At 42.9% G+C, this 24,587-nt stretch overlaps 1 protein-coding gene across 1 annotated transcript in view; it reads left to right on the top strand.

Moving 5' to 3' along the window:
• Nucleotides 1–24,587, top strand: part of arfgef3 (ARFGEF family member 3) — a 75,258-nt gene that overhangs the window by 39,300 nt on the left and 11,371 nt on the right. Inside the window, exons 22-31 of the mRNA XM_058795543.1 lie at nt 87–266; nt 363–504; nt 935–1,057; nt 1,237–1,340; nt 1,487–1,631; nt 4,397–4,525; nt 4,629–4,805; nt 6,035–6,149; nt 7,011–7,113; nt 19,948–20,079. Coding sequence (XP_058651526.1) covers nt 87–266; nt 363–504; nt 935–1,057; nt 1,237–1,340; nt 1,487–1,631; nt 4,397–4,525; nt 4,629–4,805; nt 6,035–6,149; nt 7,011–7,113; nt 19,948–20,079 — 1,350 coding nt within the window. The remainder of the gene's footprint in view (nt 1–86; nt 267–362; nt 505–934; nt 1,058–1,236; nt 1,341–1,486; nt 1,632–4,396; nt 4,526–4,628; nt 4,806–6,034; nt 6,150–7,010; nt 7,114–19,947; nt 20,080–24,587) is intronic.

The raw sequence follows: 24,587 nt of genomic DNA on the forward strand, positions 1-24,587 counted from the left end.
CCTCATGAAGCTAATACATCCTTAAGCAGCAACAGATTTTTTTCTGTATTGTGACTAACAGATTTTTTTTTTTCTTGTTCCCACAGGCAGCCTGTCATAAGGAGCGACATGTATCCCAGAAGGCTGTGTCCTTCATCCATGATGTTCTGATGGAGGTTCTGAGCAGCTGGGCAGAGCTGCCACACTTTCATTTTAATGAAGCTCTCTTCAGGCCTTTTGAGCACATCATGCAGCTGGAGCTCTGTGACGAAGACGTCCAAGATCAGGTCTGACATTCTCACTTATCATGTCTCAGTGCCACATATTTTTACTCTATAGTAAGTTAATTGTGGTGTCTTGTGCATCTGTCTGTTCTGGTACAGGTGATAACATCCATTGGAGAGCTGGTTGAGATGTGCTCTGCTCAGATCCAGTCTGGCTGGAGGCCGCTGTTCAGTGCTCTCCGGACTGTGCATGGAAACAAAACGGATATGAAGGATTACCTGATAGGAGAATACTCTATGGGTAATTGCTGTATTGTTAGAATCATTTTTCCCTCTGATTAAATGCAAAACATGCAATATAGGGATTTTACCACGCAGACTCTCATGGCTTATTTCTTTCTTAGCAAATAAGCATTAATAACAACATTATGATAAAATATTTCTTTAATATAAAATACATAACATAATTCTATAGCATATTCATATATCTTCATTTGACCCTCTGACCTCTAGCACTCTCTATTCTAATTCTTCTCTTCATTTTTTGACATTATTAAGTAAATTTAACACAATAGACCTTAAAAGCTACACTATGTAACTTTTTTTGGATAAATGTCATTAGTGAATGTAAGTGTATGGTGTGGTGCTGAAAGTTTGTTGTCATAACAAATGAGAAAAATCAACAACATGCATTTCTGCTTACATTTTTTCGGTCTTCTTTATGTATGCAGGAAAGTCACAGGCACCTGTGTTTGATGTCTTTGAAGCCTTCATTAACACAGACAACATTCAGGTGTTTGCCAACGCAGCCACTGACTACATCATGTGCCTTATGAAGTTTGTGAAAGGTTTAGGTGAGCTGGTCTTCTGAACAATATTAAATATATTTATTGTTGTCTTCATTCATCACTGCAGATGTTTACCCAACCATGCTGACTTCTGATTTTAAGAACCCGAGAAGTCCATAGAAGTCAAACCTATTATCAGATTGTCTCTATATAATAAATTATATTTGCCGTTTGATTCTTTGTAGGAGAAGTGGACTATAAGGAGATTGGGGACTGTGTTCATGTCAGTGGATACAGCTCAACGGATCTGTGCCTGCCTGCCCTGGACTATTTGAGGAAATGTTCACAGGTGCGTAAGATGAACACATTTCATCCAGAAATGATTAACACACTTTCAGATGCTGGATCTGGGTCAAAAAAAAGAATTTTCCAAATGACCAAAAAAAAAAAAACCATTAAGTTTGGTGTTTATTAAGTGTTATTTTGCATTTGCAGCTGCTTGCCAAAATCTATAAGATGCCGTCCAAGCCAGTGTTCCTGGGAGCGCGGCTGGCCAGCCTCCCGATGAGAGCTCAGGAGAGGTCTGTGAGCAGTGAGGATGGCATGGACAGTGTTTTAGCAGAGTTTGACGATGACACAGGTGATTTGTTGATTTCTTTTTTGAGGTATTCTTTGCACAAACGATACGGGTTGAGTTAAAGTATGTGGTGGAGTGACTGCGGTTCCACTGAGTGGCAAAAAGACTGAATGGCAGCATTGATTTTCAGCATGAATGCTGCGACAGAACACAAAAAACACATCTAAAACAAGAAAGAGCTTTGCGTTTGATTCTACAAATAGATTTGACAAGAAATCTGAGGTATATTTTTTTACAGACTGCTGAAAGCTAAAGAGAAGAGAAGCAAATGGATCACTTCAATTTAAAGAAACAAATGGACTCCAGGCAGTGGAACACGGATTTGCAGTTATCATTTTATGTTAATATGTTGAATTTTGTGGTAAAATCATGCCCTAATATATTGTATTGTTATATATCATTATTTACCATCTTATTGTGGGAAGTCGTGGCCTAATGGTTAGAGAGTCGGACTCGTAACCCAAAGGTTGCGTGTTTGAGTCTTGGTACCGGCAGGGATTGTAGGTGGGGGGAGTGAATATCCAGCGCTCTCTCCATCCTCAATACCACGACTGAGGTGCCCTTGAGCAAGGCACTGAACCCACAAATGCTCCCCGGGCGCCTCAGCATAAATGGCTGCCCACTGCTCCATGTGTGTGTGCACTTTGGATGGGTCAAATGCAGAGCACAAATTCCAAGTATGGGTCACCATACTTGGCCACGTCACTTCACTTTCAATTTTTTTCACTTTTTATATTCTGCATAACTGGATGTTTTTAAATAAACACTGACAAAAAATATTTAAGTTTTTGGGCTGGACTATACAGTGGGGCAAAAAAGTATTTAGTCAGCCACCAATTGTGCAAGTTCTCCCACTTAAAAAGATGAGAGAGGCCTGTAATTTTCATCATAGGTATACCTCAACTATGAGAGACAAAATGAGGGAAAAAAATCCAGAAAATCACATTGTAGGATTTTTAAAGAATTAATTGGTAAATTCCTCGGTAAAGTAAGTAATTGGTCACCTACAAACAAGCAAGATTTCTGGCTCTCGCAGACCTGTAACTTCTTCTTTAAGAGGCTCCTCTGTCCTCCACTCGTTACCTGTATTAATGGCATCTGTTTGAACTTGTTATAAAAGACACCTGTCCACAACCTCAAACAGTCCAACTCCAAACTCCACCATGGCCAAGACCAAAGAGCTGTCAAAGGACACCAGAAACAAAATTGTAGACCTGCACCAGGCTGGGAAGACTGAATCTGCAATAGGTAAGCAGCTTGGTGTGAAGAAATCAACTGTGGGAGCAATTATTAGAAAATGGAAGACATACAAGACCACTGATAATGATCACAAGAACTGTGAGCAAAAATCCCAGAACCACACGGGGGGACCTAGTGAATGACCTGCAGAGAGCTGGGACCAAAGTAACAAAGGCTACCATCAGTAACACACTGCGCCGCCAGGGACTCAAATCCTGCAGTGCCAGACGTGTCCCCCTGCTTAAGCCAGTACATGTCCGGCCCGTCTGAAGTTTGCTAGAGAGCATTTGGATGATCCAGCAGAGGATTGGGAGAATGTCATATGGTCAGATGAAACCAAAATAGAACTTTTTGGTAAAAACTCAACTTGTCGTGTTTGGAGGAGAAATAATGCTGAGTTGCATCCAAAGAACACCATACCTACTGTGAAGCATGGGGGTGGAAACATCATGCTTTGGGGCTGTTTTTCTGCAAAGGGACCAGGACGACTGATCCGTGTAAACGAAAGAATGAATGGAGCCATGTATCGTGAGACATCGTGAGTGAAAACCTCCTTCCATCAGCAAGGGCATTGAAGATAAAACGTGGCTGGGTCTTTCAGCATGACAATGATCCCAAACACACCGCCCGGGCAACGAAGGAGTGGCTTCGTAAGAAGCATTTCAAGGTCCTGGAGTGGCCTAGCCAGTCTCCAGATCTCAACCCCATCGAAAATCTTTGGAGGGAGTCGAAAGTCCGTGTTGCCCAGCGACAGCCCCAAAACATTTCTGCTCTAGAGGAGATCTGCATGGAGAAATGGGCCAAAATACCAGCAACAGTGTGTGAAAACCTTGTGAAGACCTACAGAAAACGTTTGACCTCTGTCATTGCCAACAAAGGGTGTATAACAAAGTATTGAGATGAAATTTTGTTATTGACCAAATACTTATTTTCCACCATAATTTGCAAATAAATTCTTTAAAAATCCTACAATGTGATTTTCTGGATTTTTTTTTCTCATTTTGTCTCTCATAGTTGAGGTATACCTATGATCAAAATTACAGGCCTCTCTCATCTTTTTAAGTGGGAGAACTTGCACAATTGGTGGCTGACTAAATACTTTTTTGCCCCACTGTATATATATATACCATTGATATAAGTGATCATCACCCAGATTTAGATCAACCTATTTTGTATTTACAAAATGCGTTCACAGGCAAATTTGCTTTATGTATTTCCCCAGCGTCGAAATCAGGCACACATAAATGTCAGGAAACATGATTCCTGGCATATCAATATCCATGGACCACTGGGTCTTTGGTAAATTGTAAGGAACACTATATCGAGTCCAGCAACCTTTAGTTTAAAGTGATTATCATTTGTTATTTTTACAGCTTCCCTATTAAATCCAGTCATGCAGCAGTTTTTTTGCCATTCAGTCCAGCTGAGGGGGCGTCTTCCAGCGGGAAAGTGACATCAGTGCACACCCTCTATAGGTTTACAGATTAAAAAAACAGTGCGCAGTGGTGATGGGTTTTGCATGTGTGCAGGTCTGATACAGGTGTGGATTCTTCTGTTGGAGCAGCTGACAGCAGCCGTGTCAAACTGTCCTCGCCAGCATCAGCCACCTACACTTGAGCTGCTATTTGAACTTCTGCGTGAAGTCACCAAGATACCAGGTCAGATGCCTGTGATTAACACTACTCACAATCATACTGCTGTGGATACAAAAGCAAATCCACAAAGCTCTGGCTTGATATGTTGTCTCTTCTTCTTCCATAGGGCCTGGCTTTGCCATTTTCTCTGTCATCCAGCTTCTTCTTCCTGTCATGTCACTATGGCTACAGCGAAGCCACGGTGACCACTCATACTGGGACATTGCTGCGGCAAACTTCAAGCATGCCATTGGACTGTCCTGTGAACTGGTGGTGGAACATATTCACAGCTTCATCCATTCAGGTCAAACTAACAAATTAGTAATTATAGTTCATAATATTGCAACTTGTTTATTGCAGTGCACATTGACTACTGATCTAAGCAAGTCTCAACATGTGTGAATCTTACAAACAGAATGGATCTGGATCTGGATCATCACTCCAAAATTAAAAGAAAAAAAAGAAAAAAAACAAGAAATTATTATTTGGTAACACTTTATTTTGATTCTACTAACAGTTAGTAACTTTGCAACTACATGTCAACTAGCAGTCATTAGAGTATTAGTAGACTGTCTGCTTAATATCTTCTAACACTTTATTTTGATGGGTCCACAACATACAACATACTGACTATGAGAAACTTTGCAAGTATATGTCAACTTATTCTACTAACCCTAAACCGACCCTAACAGTCTACTCTGAGAGTTAGTAGATATGTAGTTGCAAATTAATGAGTTGACATGTAGTTATTTGTTACATTATTAGTTACATATTTACAAAGTTACTTATAGTTAGTTGTCTAAAATGGACTATCAAAATAAAGTGTATCCGATTATTTGCATATCGATATTATGCTTATTTTTTAAGACAGTTGAATATTTGTTGCATTGTGACTTTTTTAACAGCATTAAAGACACTGCAACTAACACTACTATGCACAAATATAATCTTCATTAGATTCATGAAAAACCAGGGTTATCATTTAACTAAAAAGAAAACTAAAACCATAGTAACCATTTGGTTACTTGAAACAAAAAATAATAATAATAATTTAAAAGAAAACATATAAAAACTTATGTGTATATTTTGTTTTATAAAAACGTTTAATTTCAGCTTTTTTTTTTTTAAGTTTAGCTTAAAGTACTTAAAAACTAAAACTAAATAAACTAATTGCAATAAAAAGCTATGTAGACATTAAAAAAAAACCTAACAGAAAAGGGGGAAAACACAACAAAATTACTGAACAGCAAATATAAAAATAAAATCGTATTTAAAACAAACATACAAAAAAAAAACAATAGTATATCAGTAATACTAAATAACACTGCACAAAACATCATATATTTCTTCCTTTTTATGTTTTCAGGTCTCACATTGACAGAAAGGTTTCATGAGATTCAGCCCACTAATAATACCTGATGTGTACTATATGTTCTGTGATATTTAATACAGATATGTTCAGGGGTTTAACTTGGTGTGAAAATGTTATATATATATATATATATAAATTGTATGACTGTATTTATTTTGCAGATATTGGCTATGAGAGTCTGATTAACCTGATGCTGAAAGATCTATTCAAACTGCTGGTGTCCTGTGTGGCAGAACCAGCCGAGACCATCTCCAGAGTGGGCTGCTCCTGTATTAGGTGTGTGTGTGTGTGTGTATTCTAAAACATACTGAACTGCCAACATAGACAGCATATTAGGGACTTTAAGCAACAGCTGCTATGGGACAGCAATGGCGTTCTGGCATTCTATTGCACATGTGCGACTTTAACCGCTGCTTTGTGAGGTTGTACTGTCAGCATACATGTTATGTTTTGTGGTAATTGTCTTTGTATATCGTTTAATGCCAAAATCAACCCTTCTCTATTATAAAATTACTTTTTTTTTTTTTTTTTTTTTGTACTTTGTCAAATGATTAAATGATCCACTACGCCATCCACTTTATTTGTGAGGAGTGCAGTCTGCGTGATGCAGAGTGTTCCAGATCCATCATTTAGAAATCAGAATCAGAAAGAGCTTTATTACCAAGTGTGTTCATACACACAAGGAATTTGTCTTGGTGTTAGGAGCTTCCGGTACAGAAAGTACAAACATAGTGAAGACATACATAATGTTAAGGTAATGGAACACTAATATTAAAGATAATATACAAAAAAATATAAATAACAGTAGTAATAAAAATATACAGAAAATGGAAAAATGTCCAGACAGAACTGTGAATGTGCATATGTGCTATATATACCGAAGGTTTATGTTGTTATGATGTTAGATTTAGATGTGTGTAGACCGTAGACAGTGTGAGGTTTATTTAAATAAAAATAAAGATTGAGTAGTGACTATCATTATGTATCTCAGGTGATTACCAGGTTATATTCAAGATAATAATTAATTGAAAACGGCTTGAGGTTATGCTGCAAAATATGATTAGATTACTTTTTTTATGTCTCCAGTATAGTAGCAGTAGATATATTAAGTTCTGATTTGTTATTTTTGATGTCCAGGTATGTTCTGGTAACAGCAGGGCCTGTTTTCACGGAGGAGATGTGGCGGTTAGCATGCTGTGCCCTGCAGGACGCTTTCTCAGCTACTCTGGAGCCTGTGAAGGTGACTATCAGAACATTTTTTGAAGTTGTGTCTCCACTGTCCAAAAATCTTGCATGAGCCTTGACAAAAAGCTTTGTTTTTTGTAACCAGAGTCAGTGCAAAGTCATTTTTGTGCAAGTGGGCGCCAAGTCTAGGCATGTAGCCAAAATTGTGCATGCCAAGTATGAATGATTTGGTTTGAATTTCATTAAATGTGAGTGCTGCATGTTCAAAGTCAAGATTCAGCACTGTTGCATGTTGCAATTAATTAATACAATTCATTTATTCCATTAGATTACGTGTGATCTACTGTTGATGAGTAATAACAACGTTTACTTCACAGTGATTATATTGTAAAATGTAAATGGTCGTAAGAGTGCAAAAAGTTCAAAAAAAGGAGTCCAGGTGTATTTTGGGCTTGTTTATAATTAAAAGCCCCCCCCATATGTGTACTCATTTGCTGCTTAAGGAAAACCTTCTATTATTAAACAGTTGTGCTGTTGGGCTTCCACAAAAATATGAAGCAGCACAACGGTTTTCAACATTAATAATAAGGAATGTTTTTTTAAGCAGCAAATCAGCATTTCAGAATGATTTTTGAAAGGATCAAATTACTCTGAAGACTAGAATACTTTTGTTTCAAATTATAATAATATTAATATTAGTTCCCTGTCGATACTCCACTCGTACTGCGTCTTGATAAAGACGCATATGGGAAAAGCCTTTTTTCTCCTGAACTGAAGCCTTATTCAATCACGCAGTGAAACTGCACGACTATTGGTTTGTGCAGTGTATAAAAGACAAACCAATGGGTCGGCAGCGGAGCTGCACGAGCCTATGGCGACGAAGCTCGCCAGAATGGGCGGAGCCATCTGGCCATATAAGCGGCCGTTTCGCCATAGGATCCTCAGATTTCTTCTCCTTCAGCGACGACGACTTGGTCTCCACTGATCCCAGAAGCCTATTCGCCGTTGACATGCCTCATAGCTGGACCCAGCAACCTCAAATCTGCTCGGCTGAGCCGCCGCCTTCCTCGCGGTCCAGCATCGCAGCAGTTCCGGTAGTGCTGGGCGGTATACCGGTTCATACCGAATACCGGTGTTTATTTTTCTTATGATATGAATTTTTAAAATACCGCAATACCGGTGTTATTTAAATAACGTTCGGAACGCGACACACTGTTTGAGAGGGGTCTCTTTTCACTATTGCATTGTGGCAAGAACGCAGCTGTATGTGTTACTAAGCGTGAAAGTTCTGAAGCTGTAGAACTAGTAGAACGTGATGACACAGAAGAACTCATCCACAATATCCACCGCCCGCTGCCATCAGCTCCGCTGCCTCACACACACGAGCGTGACTTTAGCACTATATTTAGCAACTTTCAGACCCTTTTAGCTGCTTTTTTTCCATAGAATATACAAACTGACAAACCTAGCGAATGTTTTGGATAAACCTTAGCTATGGTTCAGTTGGAAGATGTCGCCAGTGCTGCCCCGCGAGCGCGAGATTTGACTCCCAGCGCAGCGTCGCGTCTCTCTGCGTCTGTTCTGTGCAGCGAGCGGCAGAGAAGCACCGCATTCATTTGGCCGTACCGCGACTGTTTGGAATTATAAATATGAGCATAGTTCGTCTGTTAATATTATGCACTTTTTTTTTTTTTTTTTTAGTTTACTCCGACGCAGGCAGTGCGCTGCATGAGACAAAAAAGTAATATAGCCAAAACCACCGCATAGCCACTCTTTAGTATAACGTTAGATGCAAATGAGAATGACTCCTGGTTAACATGTATTAATGGCTCGTGTTTAGTCACTATTTAGTGTGGAATTTTTCTACAATATTCGCTTATCATGACAGTAAAATAGGGCATTCTAAGTCAATCAACTGCAGTTTTTCCTCTCTCAATCATTAGAAAATGTGGTTAACACCCGATCATGCATGGAAAAAAAAAAATACCGTCATATACCGTGAAACCGGTATAATTTTGAAAAATACCGTGATATAAATTTTTGGTCATACCGCCCAGCACTAAGTTCCGGTCCTGTTTGCTGCCGCTATGAGTGCTCTAAAAAGAGCAAATTTCTCGCGTTGTTGCAAATGCCGCCACTGCGAGTGTGGCTCATGCAGGGAAACCTGCACGATACAGAAGAGCAGTGAGCGCGCCGCCTGTCTGGGTCACGCGTGTGTTAACACGTGAGGATTAGTGCCCCTCATTACATGGAGTGGCCCAATCCTTCCGCGCGGATCATAGAATGCTGTGCTGGGCGGCCCCGCCTCTCACGTTCTCTTCTCCCAGTCACCTCGGAGAAAGAGACGGTAAAATCGCGGGGCTGGGCGTTCAGGCTTGAGTGATTTTTGCGCCGGCATAGCCCGCGCGTGTTTCACTCTGCACACAGCGCTTTGATCTGCCAGTGTGTTTACATTAAGGATTAGCGCCTCTTGCAGCTCTTTGATCTGCCAGCGCTACTTTCATTATGGACGCGTCAGTCTGTCCCTGCTGCACTCGCGGTCCCACTTCAATGAGGGTAGCCCTGCCTCCCCTGCTCTAGTGTTTCTTCTCTCCCAGTTATCTCGGAGAAGAAACCGCAAGCTTGAGGGTTTGAGCGATCAAGCTTGAGTGAATTTATGCCGGCGCAGCCCTGTGTTTCAGCTCTTTGATCTGTCAGAGCGAGAGTTTGTGCCTCGCTCTGATTCGCTTCAATGAAGGCGGCCCCTCTCCTCGGCCGCTACGAGCGGATCTGAGAGGATGCGCGCAGCACTTTGGATCTGTCGGTGTGTTCACACACAATGATAATCAATACCCCTCTTCTAATGAGCGGTTTGATCTTTTTAGGCAGATCAAAAGAAAAGGCTGTCACTATGATTATAACTGACAGCTTCAGACTCCTGACGCTTCTGGGCCGTGCCACAGGGGCTGAATGCTCTCGTTACAAAGCATCGAGTCAAGCGCCCCCAAACGGCCTCTGTCATGCCTCCAAGCACCCCGTTCAGCTCCGGGTGCCGACGGCAATGTGTTTGTGGTAAATACTGTTGTGTACACTGGGCCCGTTCAAATAGCGCCCACACAACTGATCGCTGTTATGGCGAGGAAAATAAAACACAAAAATTTTCAAGAGAGAGAGCATTCCTCTCCCTCTTATCGCGAGCTTCAGGTCCCGGCCAGGCGGCCTGCCGCTCGAAACGATTAACCCTAGCCACACGGGCCGAGGCCTGCCAGGCTATCCCTGGAGTGTCAGACTGGGTTATGGGGATAATAAAACGAGGTTGCTCACTGCAATTCGGGCAAAGACCCCTGCACTTCAGCGGCGTGGTTCCCATCTCTGTTCAGAGCGAAAAGGCACATGTCCTGCACTCCGAGGTGATGACTTTGTTGGCAAGGGGCGCCGTAGAACGGTCCCTCCAGCCCAGAGCGAGTCAGGCTTCTACAGCCGTTACTTCCTCGTCCCCAAAAGGATGTCGGCCTCCGGCCATCCTCAATCTCAGACACCTGAATCGCGCCCTCATGAAGAGGTCGTTCAGGATGATCATGCTGAAGCAGATCCTCTCGCAAATTGCCAAGGGAACTGTTTCTTTTCTCTGGACCTGAAAGACACATACTTTCACATCCAGATAGCCCCCATCACAGGTGATTATTGAGATTTGCCTTTGAGAGAGTGGCTTATCAGTACAAGGTCCTTGCCTTGGACTGTTTCTGGCCCCCCACACTTTTACGAAGTGCATGGACGCGGCTCTTCCCCTCTAAGATACCTCAACTACCTCAACGACTGGCTCGTTCTGGCCCAGTCAGAGGTGGAGCTATTATCACACAGAACCCTCATCCACAGCCACCTAGAGTGCCTGGGACTCTGGGTCAGATTCGCCAAGAGCACACTGTTTTCCAGCCAGCAAATATCGTTCCTGGGTACAGTTCTCGACTCGACTCAAATGAGAGCCGTAGTCGCACCAGATCATGCTCTGGCCATGCGAGAACTCGCGACCTCCTTCAAGACCGGTGCCACCCGCCCTCTCAAGGTGTTTCAAAAGATGCTAGGCCTCATTGCCGCAGCATCGTCAGTACTACAGTTTGGTCTGCTTTGCATGCAACCTCTCCAGCGCTGGCTGAAACCACAAGTTCCATCACACGCATGGCGTCACGGACGTCTGCGTATCAGGGTGAGCCAGACCTGTATAACAGCCCTAGCCCCCTAGGAAGACCCTCACTGGAAGGGAAGGGACATGGCCATGGGAATGGTTTGCAGAAGAAAGGTTGTCACGACAGATACCTCCAACACAGGTTGGGGGGCGCTGTGCGAGGGCAGACTGATTTTCGGCCATTGGTCTAAAGCAGAGAAAAGGCTTTACATCAACTGCTTGGAAATGCCAGCAGTATGTCGAGCCTGCCAGTTCTTCCTGCCAGACCTGAAGGGACACCACGTGCTAATCTGCTCGGACAGCATGTCTGTGGTGTCCTACATAAATCACCAGGGAGGTTTTTCCTCGAAGCGTCTTTGCCTATTGGCAGAACGCCTTCTGGAATGATCTCAACCCCATCTACGCTCGCTGAGAGCTGTGCACATACCGGGCAAATGGAACCAGGGAGCGGACAGGTTATCTCGGAGCATTGTCCCCTCAGAGGAGTGGACGCTCCATCCGCAGATGGTTCAGAGAAATTGGGAGATCTTTTGGCGAGGCCGAGGTAGACCTCTTCGACTTGGGAGACCACTCTCACTGCCTGACTTATTATTCGAAGGTCGAGGATGTGTTGGCCCTCGAACGGCCCAACCTCCTCCTTTATGCGTTCCCTCCGAAGGTTCTGCAGGTTATCAGGCGAATCAAGGATTGGGGACACAGGGTCCTCTTGGTGGCCCCCCTGTGGAAAAATCAACCTTGGTTGTCAGAGACTCAGCTGCTCATAGCAGCCCCGTGGCCCATTCCTCTGAGACGGGACCTCCTGTCTCAAGCGAACGGGACAATTTGGCATGCTCGGCCGATCTCTGGGCCCTGCACATTTTGGCCGCTTGACGGGAGCCCGCGAGCTTCTCAGAGAGCGTGCTGAATACCATTTCCGAGGCTAGAGCACAGTCTACGAGACTCCTCTATGCCCTTAAATGGTCCATGTCCTCCACGTGGTGCCTAGACCGTGGTGAAAACCCGTCTACCTCTGACTTATCGGTGGTTCTGTCCTTCCTGCAAGAATTGCTGGATAAGGGACATTCCCCGTCCACACTCAAGGTTTACGTAGCAGATATAGCGGCCTCACACCCCTATAGCAGGTCAATCGTTGGGCAGGAACACTTCTGTTGTCCGCTTCTTGAGGGGTGCCAAGAGGCTGAATCCGCCTCGGCCCCTCACAGTCCCTACATGGGACTTGCCCATGGTTTTGAGACCCTTCGGTCACTGTCGCTAAAGACTGCTCTGCTCTTAGCACTAGCATCGGTCAAGCGAGTAGGAGACCTGCAGGTGCTCTCCACTAGCCCTGCCTGCCTGGAATTCGGGCCTAACGACACTGAAACCAAGGCAGGGTTATGTGCCCAAGTGCTTTCCACTCCATTCAGAGCTCAGGTCATCATGCTCTCCACGCTTCCTCCCTCTGATGAGAACCGGGAGTTATCCTTGCTCTGCCCAGTCAGAGCCTTGAGAATCTACTTTGAGCAATCCGCCCTTTTAGGAGGTTGGAACAACTCGTTGTTAGCTTCGGTACCTGCGCCAGAGGGCTTCCGGTTACGAAGCAAAGGCTCTCCAGATGGATAGTGGATGCCGTTACGACGCAGTACGAGTGGAGTATCGACAGGGAACGTACTCGGTTACTGTCGTAACCTCGGTTCCCTGAGATACGGAACGAGTACTGCGTACTTTGCTGTGCTAGGTAGCTGCACGACTCAGTTGTCGCTTCAGTCGAAGTAACCTGAGGATCCTATGGCGAAACGGCCGCTTATATGGCCAGATGGCTCCGCCCATTCTGGCGGGCTTCGTCGCCATAGGCTCGTGCAGCTCCGCTGCCGACCCATTGGTTTGTCTTTTATACACTGCAGAAACCAATAGTCGTGCAGTTTCACTGCGTGATTGAATAAGGCTTCAGTTCAGGAGAAAAAAGGCTTTTCCCATATGCGTCTTTATCAAGACGCAGTACTCGTTCCGTATCTCAGGGAACCGAGGTTACGACAGTAACCGAGTACGTTTTTACTATATTAAATGTTTTTAATTTGATACGGTTAACCACCAGATCCTCCTGTCAACCCTATTGGCAAAGGGCATCTCAGGAACTGCACTTCAGTGGTTTGACTCTTACCTCTCTGATAGGTCCTTCAAGGTATCTTGGAGAGGTGAGGTGTCCAAGTCGCAACATCTAACTACTGGGGTGCCTCAGGGCTCAGTTCTTGGACCACTTCTCTTCTCTGTCTACATGGCATCACTAGGTTCTGTCATTCAGAAACATGGCTTTTCATATCACTGCTATGCTGATGACACTTAACTCTACCTCTGATTCTATCCTGATGATCCGACGATAGCTGCTCGCATCTCAGCTTGTCTAACAGACATTTCTTGCTGGATGAAGGACCATCACTTTCAACTCAACCTTGCCAAGACATAACTGCTTGTGGTTCCATCAAACCCATCGTTTCATCACAATTTCGCCATCCAGTTAGGCACATCAACCATAACTCCTTCAAAAACAGCCAGAAACCTTGGAGTTGTGATTGATGATCAACTGACTTTCTCAGACCACATTGCTAAAACTCAAGTCAAGTCAAGTTGAGCTTTATTGTCATTCCGCTACATGCGGGGGCATACAGTGGAACGAAATGTCGTGCCTCACAGGACCACGGTGCTACATAAATACAGGCATACAACAAAGGAGTAAGACAATATAAACCTATACACAGCTATCCTACTGATAGATTTTGACTATAAATATACTATCTATAAAAAGTACCTATACAAACTAAAAAATACAAACTATACAAACTATACGAATGCTTCAGATAAATACTGTACATGTGCAAGGAGAAGCATTGAGTTCAAGCAGCTGGCTAGGGAACAGTGCAGGATGATTTGTAGTGCATGAGCATGTAAACATACATATATTACTGAGTTCTTTTTGTGGGATTTGTGTACACACAGCAGTGTGTGTGAAAAGTGACTAGTGCGCATAGAGGAGGAGAGTGTGCTACTACAGGTGGTTTGTACAGGCCCACTCACCTGTGTGTAGCACACTTGAATTGCACGTTACATGTTACAGGAGGTAGGGGATTGTATGGGGGTTCAGAGAGGGCGGGGTGATTTGAGTTCAGGGCTCTCACAGCCTGGGGGAAAAAGCTGTTGAGCAGTCTGGCAGAGCAGGCTCTGATGCTCCGGTACCGTCTTCCTGATGGTAGGAGCTGAAAGAGACTGTGGGAGGGATGCGTTGAGTCCTTCACGATGCTATTGGCTTTGCTGGAGCATCGTGTGAGGAGAATATCCAGGATGGAGGGGAGAGGGGCACCAATGATCCTTGCAGCTGTGTTCACTGTCCGCTGGAGGGTCTTGCGGTCTGCTGCGGTACAGTTCCCGTACCAGACAGTGATGCAGGTGGTCAGCACACTCTCAATGGTGCCCCTGTAGAAAGTGGTGAGGATGGGTGGAGGGAGACTTGCTCTTTTCAGCCGGCGGAGAAAGTGTAGGCGCTGTTGTGCCTTCTTGGAGAGTGACATGGTGTTGGTGGTCCAGGTGAGATCCTCTGTGATGTGCACCCCCAGGAATTTAGTGCTGCTGACTCTCTCCACAGTCGAGCTGTCGATGGTCAGTGGGGGTGATCACGGAGTTTCTCCTGAAGTCCATCACAACCTCCTTTGTCTTACTCACATTGAGGGACAGGTTGTTAGTGCCACACCATTCAGCCAGCTGTGCCACTTCCTCTCTGTAGTGCGTTTCATCGTTGTTGCTGATGAGACCTACCACTGTTGTGTCATCAGCGAACTTGATGATGTGGTTGGAGCTGGACTTGGCAGTGCAGTCGTGGGTCAGCAGCGTGAAGAGCAGCGGGCTGAGCACACAGCCTTGTGGGGCACCTGTGTTCAGTGTGGTAGTGCTCGAGGTGTTGTGGCCGACACGGACTGACTGAGGTCTTCCGGTTAGAAAGTCCAGGATCCAATTGCAGAGGGAATTGTTAAGGCCCAGCAGGTTGAGTTTATTTATGAGCTGTTGTGGGATTATTGTGTTGAATGCTGAGCTGAAGTCGATGAACAGCATTCTAACGTAGGAGTCTTTATTTTCTAGGTGGGTAAGAGCCAGGTGGAGGGTGGAGGAAATTGCATCGTCCGTAGAGCGGTTCGGACGGTATGCAAACTGGAGCGGTCGAGTGTGTTGGGGAGGCTGGTTTTGATGTTGTGCATGACTAACCTCTCAAAGCACTTCATTATGATTGAGTCAGTGCTATGGGACGGTAGTCATTTAGACAGGACACAGGTGATTTCTTTGGTAACGGTATGATTGTTGTGGATTTGAGACATGTGGGGACGACTGCCTGGCTCAGCGAGGTGTTGAAGATATCTGTTAGGACATCTGTCAGCTGTGCAGCACAGTCTTTCAGTACACGGCCAGGTATGTTGTCGGGACCCGCAGCCTTGCGTGGGTTGATCCTAGATAGGGACTTCCTTACGTCGGCTGGAGACAGACAGAGCGCCTGGTCATTGGGAGGTGTGGGCAGTTTTTGTGCAGGTGTGTCATTCTGCATTTCAAACCGTGAGTAAAAGTGGTTGAGTGTATATGGGAGGGATGTGTCGTCATCACAGGCCTGTGGCGGGGGCTTGTAGTCTGTGATGGTCTGAATAGCTTGCCACAGGCTCCGTGTGTCACTGCTGTCTGTGAAGTGATTGTTGATTTTTTGAGCATATGACCGTTTTGCATTTTTGATGCTGGGGGACAGATTGGCTCTTGCCGTTTTGAGGGCTGCTTTATCTCCTGATCTGAATGCTTCATCTCTGGTCTTTAGCAGCCCACGAACCTCTGCTGTCATCCATGGCTTCTGGTTGGCGCATGTGGTGATGGTCTTGGTGACTGTCACATCATCAGTGCACTTTTGGATGTAAGCAGTCACTGTTTCAGTGTATTCCTGCAGGTCTGTGTGGTTGTTGTAGGTGGCCGCCTCTTTAAACATGTTCCAGTCTGTGTCCTGGAAGCAGTCCTGCAGTGCTGAGGTGGCATTGTCTGGCCATACCTTGATCTGTTTGTGAACCGGTTTGGCCAGTTTCAGAAGTGGTCTGTATGCTGGGATTAGCATAACAGCGATGTGGTCGGAGTACCCGAGGTGGGGGCGGGGTTCAGCTTTGTATGCGCTCTTGACTGTTGTGTAAACAAAGTCCAGTGTGTTATTTCCCCTTGTTGCAAAGTTCACATGTTGGTAGAACTTTGGCAAAACTGTCTTTAAGTTTGCGTGGTTGAAGTCACCGGCTATGATGAAAAAGCCGTCGGGGTTATTTGTTTGTTGTTCGTTGATGGCGCTGTACAGCTCATGGCGCCCTTTGCGCTTTGCGCACGGGGATGTATACCGCGACAATAACAATGGCCGTGAACTCCCGCGGCAGATAGAACGGTCGACACTTCACAAACATAAACTCCACCAGCGATGAACAGTGTTTTGTCACTACCCCAGCATTGTTACACCATTCTTTGTTGACGACACACACAAGCCACCGCGAGTCTTACCAGACAGTGATGAATCTCTGTCCGGCGGTAGCAAGTTAGTCCGTGCAGCTGAATGGCGGAGTCCGGGATGTTGTCCTTCAGCCATGTTTCAGTGAAAACAAACACACAACAATCCCTTGTCTCACGCTGTGTTGATCGACTGAGTTGAATTAAGTCCAGTTTGTTTTCCAGAGAGCGAACGCTTGAGAGCATGAGTGTTGGAAGAGCCGGTCTTGTGGGGTTTTCCTCAGCCTAGCTCAGATACCTCCGCCACTGCTGCCTGCCCTCTCTCACACCGCTTGACGCCGCCTTGTGCGGGTAGCGACAGTAGGCGAGGCCGCGGTCTCGAGGTCCGGCTTCAGCAGTAAACAGAGGCCTCGTAGCTTCTCAGTAGCCGCCGGCGAGAGTTGGTCTTTGTATGCGTTGCCGATATCCAAAAGTCTTTGGCGAACATATATGAGTTTAGGAGTGATTTCCTTATGAACTAGCGGTAAATTTACACTATTTGGAGACGAACAGACGACATTAAAAGACAAAAAAGCACCGTCTTTGGGACCTGGAGCAGCCGCTGCGTCTGATCGCGCCGCCATCTTGGATCCTAAAACTACCCGGCCCTGCAGATTTGCTTTATTCAACATCAGAAGGATCAGGCCCTTTCTTTCGGAACATGCTGCACAACTCCTTGTTTAAGCTCTTGTTCTGTCCAGGCTGGACTACTGCAATGCTCTCTTGGCAGGTCTTCCAGCCAGTTCTATCAAACCTTTACAATTAATCCAGAACGCGGCAGCAAGATTAATTTTTAATGAGCCGAAAAGAATGCACGTCACACCTCTGTTCATCAATTTGCACTGGCTACCAATAGCTGCTCGCATAAAATTCAAGGCATTAATGTTTGCCTACAAAACCACCACTGGCTCTGCGCACCCCTTTACCTAAATTCATTACTTCAGACTTATGTGCCTCTAGAAGCTTGCGTTCTGCAAGTGAACATCGCTTTATTGTTCATCCCAAAGAGGCACAAAATCACTTTCACGGACTTTAACATTAACTGTTCCCTCCTGGTGGAATGACCTGCCCAACTCAATCCATCTTCAAGAATCGGCTAAAAACACATCTCTTCCATCTTTATTTGACCCTCTAACTCTAGCACTCTCTATTCTAATTCTATTCTTAAAAGAACTATTCTTTTTGTATTCTATTTGTTTTCTTTTTATTTATTATACAATAAACAAAAAAAGCTTTTAACACTAGCTTGCTCTATTCTTTTTCTTTTTCTATTCTATTTTTATTTTTATTTTTATTTATTATATAATTTTTAAAAAACTTGCTATGTGTACTGTGTTAGGTTAACTGAGATTTGTCATAGCACTTGCATATCTCTTTTGCTCTCATATGCTCTTTTGTTGATTTTGATTGCTTCCATTGTCCTCATTTGTAAGTCGCTTTTGATAAAAGCGTCTGCTAAATGACTAAATGTAAATGTAATACTGTATCATCATGGCGTAGTATTAAATGTAATTGTCAGGGACATAATTTTTGTTTCACTGTAATTCCAAATTTAGGACATGTACAGTACTTTTATAGCATCTTTCGGTGGAATCCCCAAATCCCCCAGACTGGGTTTCAGACGTCTAAAGCGCAATGAGCCACATGTCGCGCTGGCATGAACCGCTGACGCACATTGCCCTGTGTCTAACAAGCGTACAGGAGTCACTGGTACGATGTCCACAGCATGCCTAGCAGAACTAACCGCTAACAAGTTCATCTTTCGTTGACTAAATTAAAAGTGAAAAATAAGAAATGTCCATAGAAAGACATCTTATAAAACGGATTTCTTAGACTCCGCATTGGCTTTTTAGACGTCTAGACTTTGCGAACACCCTGAGGTCACACAAGCTGTTTCTAAGCTGATGAAGATGAAATGCTTGTCAGGCATGAAAAACAAGACTACGGGAAAATCATGCCTCTGTACAGCTTTTGAAAACCACATTCCAGCTACATTGGTTTGAACAGGAAAGTTATTCATCACATATGCTACATATGCTATGCAAACATTTCTTTACAACAATAGATTGATTGAAACTTCATGCTTAGGATGTTTGCAGCCACATGTGGTCTTTGCTTTCTCAACTAATATTGAGGATGTAATCTTCTCTAAGGATTAGTGTTGTGCTACTTTATGGAAAGAAGCAAAATGGTGCTACTATCAGCCATATGAATACACATGTGTAAAGATGCCTTGTAAACTTGATGCTTTGTGATTGACCAAAGACTTTTTCATTGACACTTTAGTAGCATAGAGTGAATATATACTAATACTTTTGATACAAAACTGAGCAGTCATGAAGATTGCATGGAATTTAATGTAATTTTTATTCAGCAATTAAGTTTCCTAAAGACTGTGCCAGTAATATGTTGTTTGCTTCCAAAACAACATTGCTTCAATCAATAGAATTGGCCCCTGGACCGGATCTGTCTGCTTGACCGATGCCAGATGGAGAGAGTGTTTTGCATTTTGTTTGGTGCTGCAGATGGCACAAACATGATAGGCTTTTAAGCAGTTAAAGTGCTCCTAAAGAGAGGGAGTTGATTCATTTCTAGAAATCAGTTCATTCAAGTTGTAAACACTGTTAATGTACTAGGCTGCAATATCTTTGTGGTTGAAATGGTGATTCAGCTAATGGATCAAACTATTTGCATTTTAAGCCTCATCAAAACAAATAGATATATTTTTATTGAATACTGGCTGAAAAATACTGAGGTATTCTTTTTTTAAAGCTATATCATCCAACCCTACACAAGAGAGTGCCATATACTGTTGAGTATCTGGTGTACAGAATGAAACTGAGGCTGCATTTATTTGATTTTCCTGAAAATTATTTTTATAGAATTTTTATAGAATATTTTTACTTTCACTTACGCATAAATTCTGCTAACTTGCTGATGATCTTTTTCTGTTGTGTAACTGCTGCTAAAGGAAATGTTGATGTAGGTCAAGCACAGAGTACTGACAGATGCAACAGCTTTATTCATGCAAGTACTTATTGCAAAATGTATGTTCTGTTCTGTACAACATGAGATGTGCTTTTAATTGGTAGAGAATGAATGTAAACCAGTGCAAGTTTTGATTCATAGTTTAATCTAAAAAGTGTGAAAAAAAAAAAAAATCTATATCTGTGTTATTGTTGTCTGCATACCTTCTCTGTTCTCTGGTAGAATCTGCTAGCTTGTTTCCGGAGTGGTTCGGACAGTTTCACTGGAGATGCATGTGAAGTGAAAGTTGCAGCCCCCTCACACTCCCCTTCAGCCGAGGCGGAGTATATGAGGATCCGGGCCATGGCTCAACAGGTACTTGCACACCTCACGTCATTTACAACTGTAGACTGACCCAGACATCTTATACCAAATTATGCTGCTAGAACATATTGATACTGTGAGACAATAGAGCAATAGGTGTAAAATGGATCGTTATCTGGCTTTGAAATCTCAAGGCAAGCGCTTTGTACATTAAAAATAGCTTCAAAGCAGATTTATAGTAGTAGACAGAAAAACTGCATCAGTGTCCCAAGGTTCTTTAGTCAGCGATCAATCATTTCATTTATAAGAACAACTTGTATATACAGTGCCCTCCAAAAGTATTGGAACATTAAAGACAAAGTTGTTCTGTTGGCTGTGGAGTCAAGACATTTGCAAATATGATGAAAAGATGAATATGAGACAAAACTAAAGAATGTTTTTAATAAAAAGACATTGTATTATTAGCCGTTTCAACAAATACATGTTTTACCAAATAAAAAGAACAGAGTTCATCCCACTCATTGATGTAAGCATAAGTATTGGGACAGTTGAACATAAGGCAGATATAAAAGATTAAAAGCTATTATTTAGTTGCAGATCCCTTGTGCACAATCACAGCAGTGAGTCTGTGACCCATAGATATCACCAGACTCTTGGTCTCATTCTTTGAAATACTTTTCCCAGCCTTTAATGCAGCCAATTCCAATTTTTGCTTGTTTGGGGAGTTTCTGCCTTTACTCTCCTCTTCAGCTGGTGAAATTCATGTTCAATCGGATTTAAATCTGGAGATTGACTTGGGCAATCTAAGACTTTCCATTTCTTGGCCCTTATAAATTCCTTGACTGAACTGGCAGGAGGTTTTGGGTCATTGTCCTGATGCAATATGAATCACTTCCCAATGAATCTGGTGGCATTTTCTTGAATATTGGTAGGCAAGATGGTTTTGTACTCTTCCAAATTCATTCTGCTACTGTCATCATACATTAAGTCATCAGTAAAGTTGAGAGGGCCTGTTCCAGAGGCAGCCATGCATGCCCATGCCATGATACCACCTCCACCATGCTTTACAGATGAGGCTGTATGCTTGGGATCATTGCAGTTCCCTTTTTTTCTCCACATTTTTGCTTTCCCATCACTTAGATAAAGTTTCATCTTTGTCTCGGTCCATAAACACGGGTCCAAAACTCTTCTGGCTCACCTTTGTGCTTTTTTGCAAACTCTAATCTTGCCTTTCTATTTTTGGTGCTGGTCAGAGGTTTATATCTTGCTGTGTAGCCTCTGTTATTCTATATCAAAGTCTCCTGAGGACAGTAGATTGTAAGAGCATCACCCCAGCTTTCTGGAAGTTGTTGGTGATTTCACAGACACATCTTTTAGGGTTAATTTTCACAGCTTTTGTGATTTGTCTGTCATCAACTACTGTTGTTTTCTCAGCCGACCAGGTAGTTGTTTGTTGCTGGTGGTTTCCAAACTCTTGATTTCTCCATGCCCTTTGTTTTTGCTATAGCTCTAATTAACTTCCTCTTTTCTTTTAGCATCCAAATTGCTTGCTTTTCTCTCAAAGTCAGCTCCCTCGTCTTCATCCTGGTTTGTGTGTGTCATCATCGAATGCAAGATTCAGAATGCAGAAGTAATGGATATAACTGATACGACACATTACCTGCTTTTAATATCTGAAGAATTAGTGCAACAGGACACAGCTGATCACTTAGAAAGACCTGTGAGGCAACTGTTCCAATACTTATGCTCACATCAAATAGAGGGATGAAACTCTAAAAGTGCTGAACTTCTTAGCTGGTAAAACATCTATGTGTTGAATCACCCAATAATAAAATGTGACATTCTGTAGTTTTGTCTCATATTCATCTTTTTAATCCTATTTGTAAATGTCTTGACTCCACAGCCAACAGAGATATTTTGTCTTTACTGTTCCAATACTTTTGGAGGGCACTGTATATGTGTATTTACATTGCTTTGACCAAAAGCCATTGGTTGATTATGTACAATGCCTGCACTTTATTGCTCAAACTTCTTTTTCAGGCATTACCTTCGGCAGCTATGAAAACAAAAGCATAACAAAGCCAAAACTCTGCAGTTTAGAATCCTTGCTCGGACATGTCCCGGAAAACAAGGAAGTATTGTCACCCTAATGTGATCAGCCCCCATTACCAAACATAAAACTCCAATTTGATCTAAATCAGACGATGTGAAGAGATGAGAGGCTTCCCGTTTCCCTTTTTTTGCCATAAATGTATTGCCTTGCCATGGCAAGTTCAAGATATCAATAATCTATTTGCAATTTAGCGTCTTTAGTTTCTTTACATAAATTTGACCAGGTTTGGTGACTATTGCATGGATTCCTGGGAGTATGTAAAATCTGTACTTTTCACAAAATCATGGATTTTCATCAAAATTCATGTAATATCTTTTGCCAGGGCATACATTCAGTGCTTTGGCTCTAAAAAAAATGAAAATTAGAGTCACTACTGCAACTGAGGAAATTGGGAATCATTAATATAAGTAATAAGCAGTGCTAAAAGTTAGTCACCACAATGACAGCGCAGAAAAAAATGTTTCTGATAATAGGCTTCATTTTCTTAAAGCCAAATGTTAAATTATTTATTGAGCACTGGAGTAGCTGGTGTTTTATAATTAAAGCAATTATTCACATTAGACCATGTGCTAAGAGAATTTCAGGAACTACAATCCCAAAGATATCATCATATTTTCAGGGTTGTGATGAGACCAAAGATTAAAAATGTAATAATCATAGCAAGTAATCAGACCTTCATTACTTCTCTAAAAGAATATATAAAGTAATTTCCTGAAATTAATATGCCCTCTGATGTGGATCCTCAAATACTGTGGGAAACGACCAGGGCTCGAATTGAGGGGGGATGCGGGGGGATGGCATCCCCCTTTTCGAAAAAATGACAAAAAGCGTCCCCTCTGTAAAACCACCACGCCCCCCCCCCCTTACCATCCCCTTTGGATTATTAATTTTGTGTGTTGCTTAAATCTTGTCATGCACATAAAATGTTAAAATTCTCTACTTATGATAATTTATGAACTAAGTAACGATTGGCCAATCAGAACTCTGCGCACAAGCAATTGGTACTCTTGCCAAAGCGAAAATTCACCAGTTCACACAATTAGAAAATAAAATCCAATCATTACAAAACCTACAAAAGTAACATTTTACTGAGAAACAGGCTACACAGCTGTCCTCTTTAAAGGGGTGGTTTACGGCTTTTTTTCTTTGCTTGATTGTGTTTATGGGGTGCAATATAACATGTCTTCGTGTTTTGTTTGTTAAAAAACGCCTTATTTTTCATATATTTCACCTTTATTGTAAGCCGCTTTCTCCTCTGTCATTTGAACGTCCGGTTGACTTCCTGATTCTCTGAAACCACTCCCTCAGAAACAGGCGATGGATTCAGATTGGTCAGTTGGGCCGGTGTGTTGTGATTGGCTAAACTGCGTACTGCACATTGTCCGGAAACGTCACGCCCATTCCCTTCACGGGCGACCGCTGCATGTGCTCCGGTCAAATGTAAATAATGGTGTCAATATTGCCGTATCAGTTTGAGCCAGAATCAGACCCAGAAAGTGGTAATGAAGAGAGTCAAGCAGAACTTCCGCAAGCACGGCTCTTACAAACGTTTCTGAATGGAAGTTTGCTGTTGTGATTACATATCAATTTTTGAAGTTTGTACACGTTTGTCTTATACACACAAAATAGCATCGAACTAACTGGCCACTATAACCAAACAGCGTTGGCTTGTGTTTACGTTCTTGATCAAATTGAAAAATTACGTCATAAAGTATACATGGAAAATACATTTACAAAATTAGTACATAATTACAAATTCGGGTCCAAAATGTTTGTACGCGTTTGTCAAAGACACACGAAATAGCATTTAACTAACTGTCTACTAAAGCCAGCGTTGGCATTTGTTTACGTCCTTGATAAAACTAAAACATTACGTCTGAAATTATACATGCAAATACATTTAAAATTATGAAATCTTACTTACAGGTTGTGGCCCAACAACTGCTGCCTCTGGTTTTAAAGTTGTAACTGCTCCATGTTTTAGTAATAGTTTCTGTGTGAATTCGGCATTGAACTCGTGTAGATTCTGGAAGCTGTCTTCCGTAAAATGCGCAGCACAGAGAGCTGAATTACGATTGTAATTGTCAGGAACATGATCAAACATAAATTTTAACCATTGTTGACGAACTACAGCATCCGTAGGAAGCCCGAACACAGAAGACCTGACAGCTGGGTGAAAATAACACAGTTTCGACGGCATGACTACAACTCTCCACTATAACTCTTCCTCTTCGACAAAGCCGCAGAACATGGCCTTGCCCCCTCTTTTGCATGTTCCGGAGGGAGGGGTTTGATGGGTTGTTTACGTATGCAACCTGGGAAGTATCTCGTTGTAGTCCCATAGGAGTCGTTTTTGTAGGCATTAAACTTCCTGATTTTTAAAAGACGATATCTCCGCTTACGTTGAACTTTCAGCGCCTCAACTTTGCAGATACTGTTCATGCGC

This window comes from Onychostoma macrolepis, chromosome 13 (genome assembly GCF_012432095.1).
Source record: "Onychostoma macrolepis isolate SWU-2019 chromosome 13, ASM1243209v1, whole genome shotgun sequence".
NCBI lineage: Eukaryota > Metazoa > Chordata > Actinopteri > Cypriniformes > Cyprinidae > Onychostoma > Onychostoma macrolepis.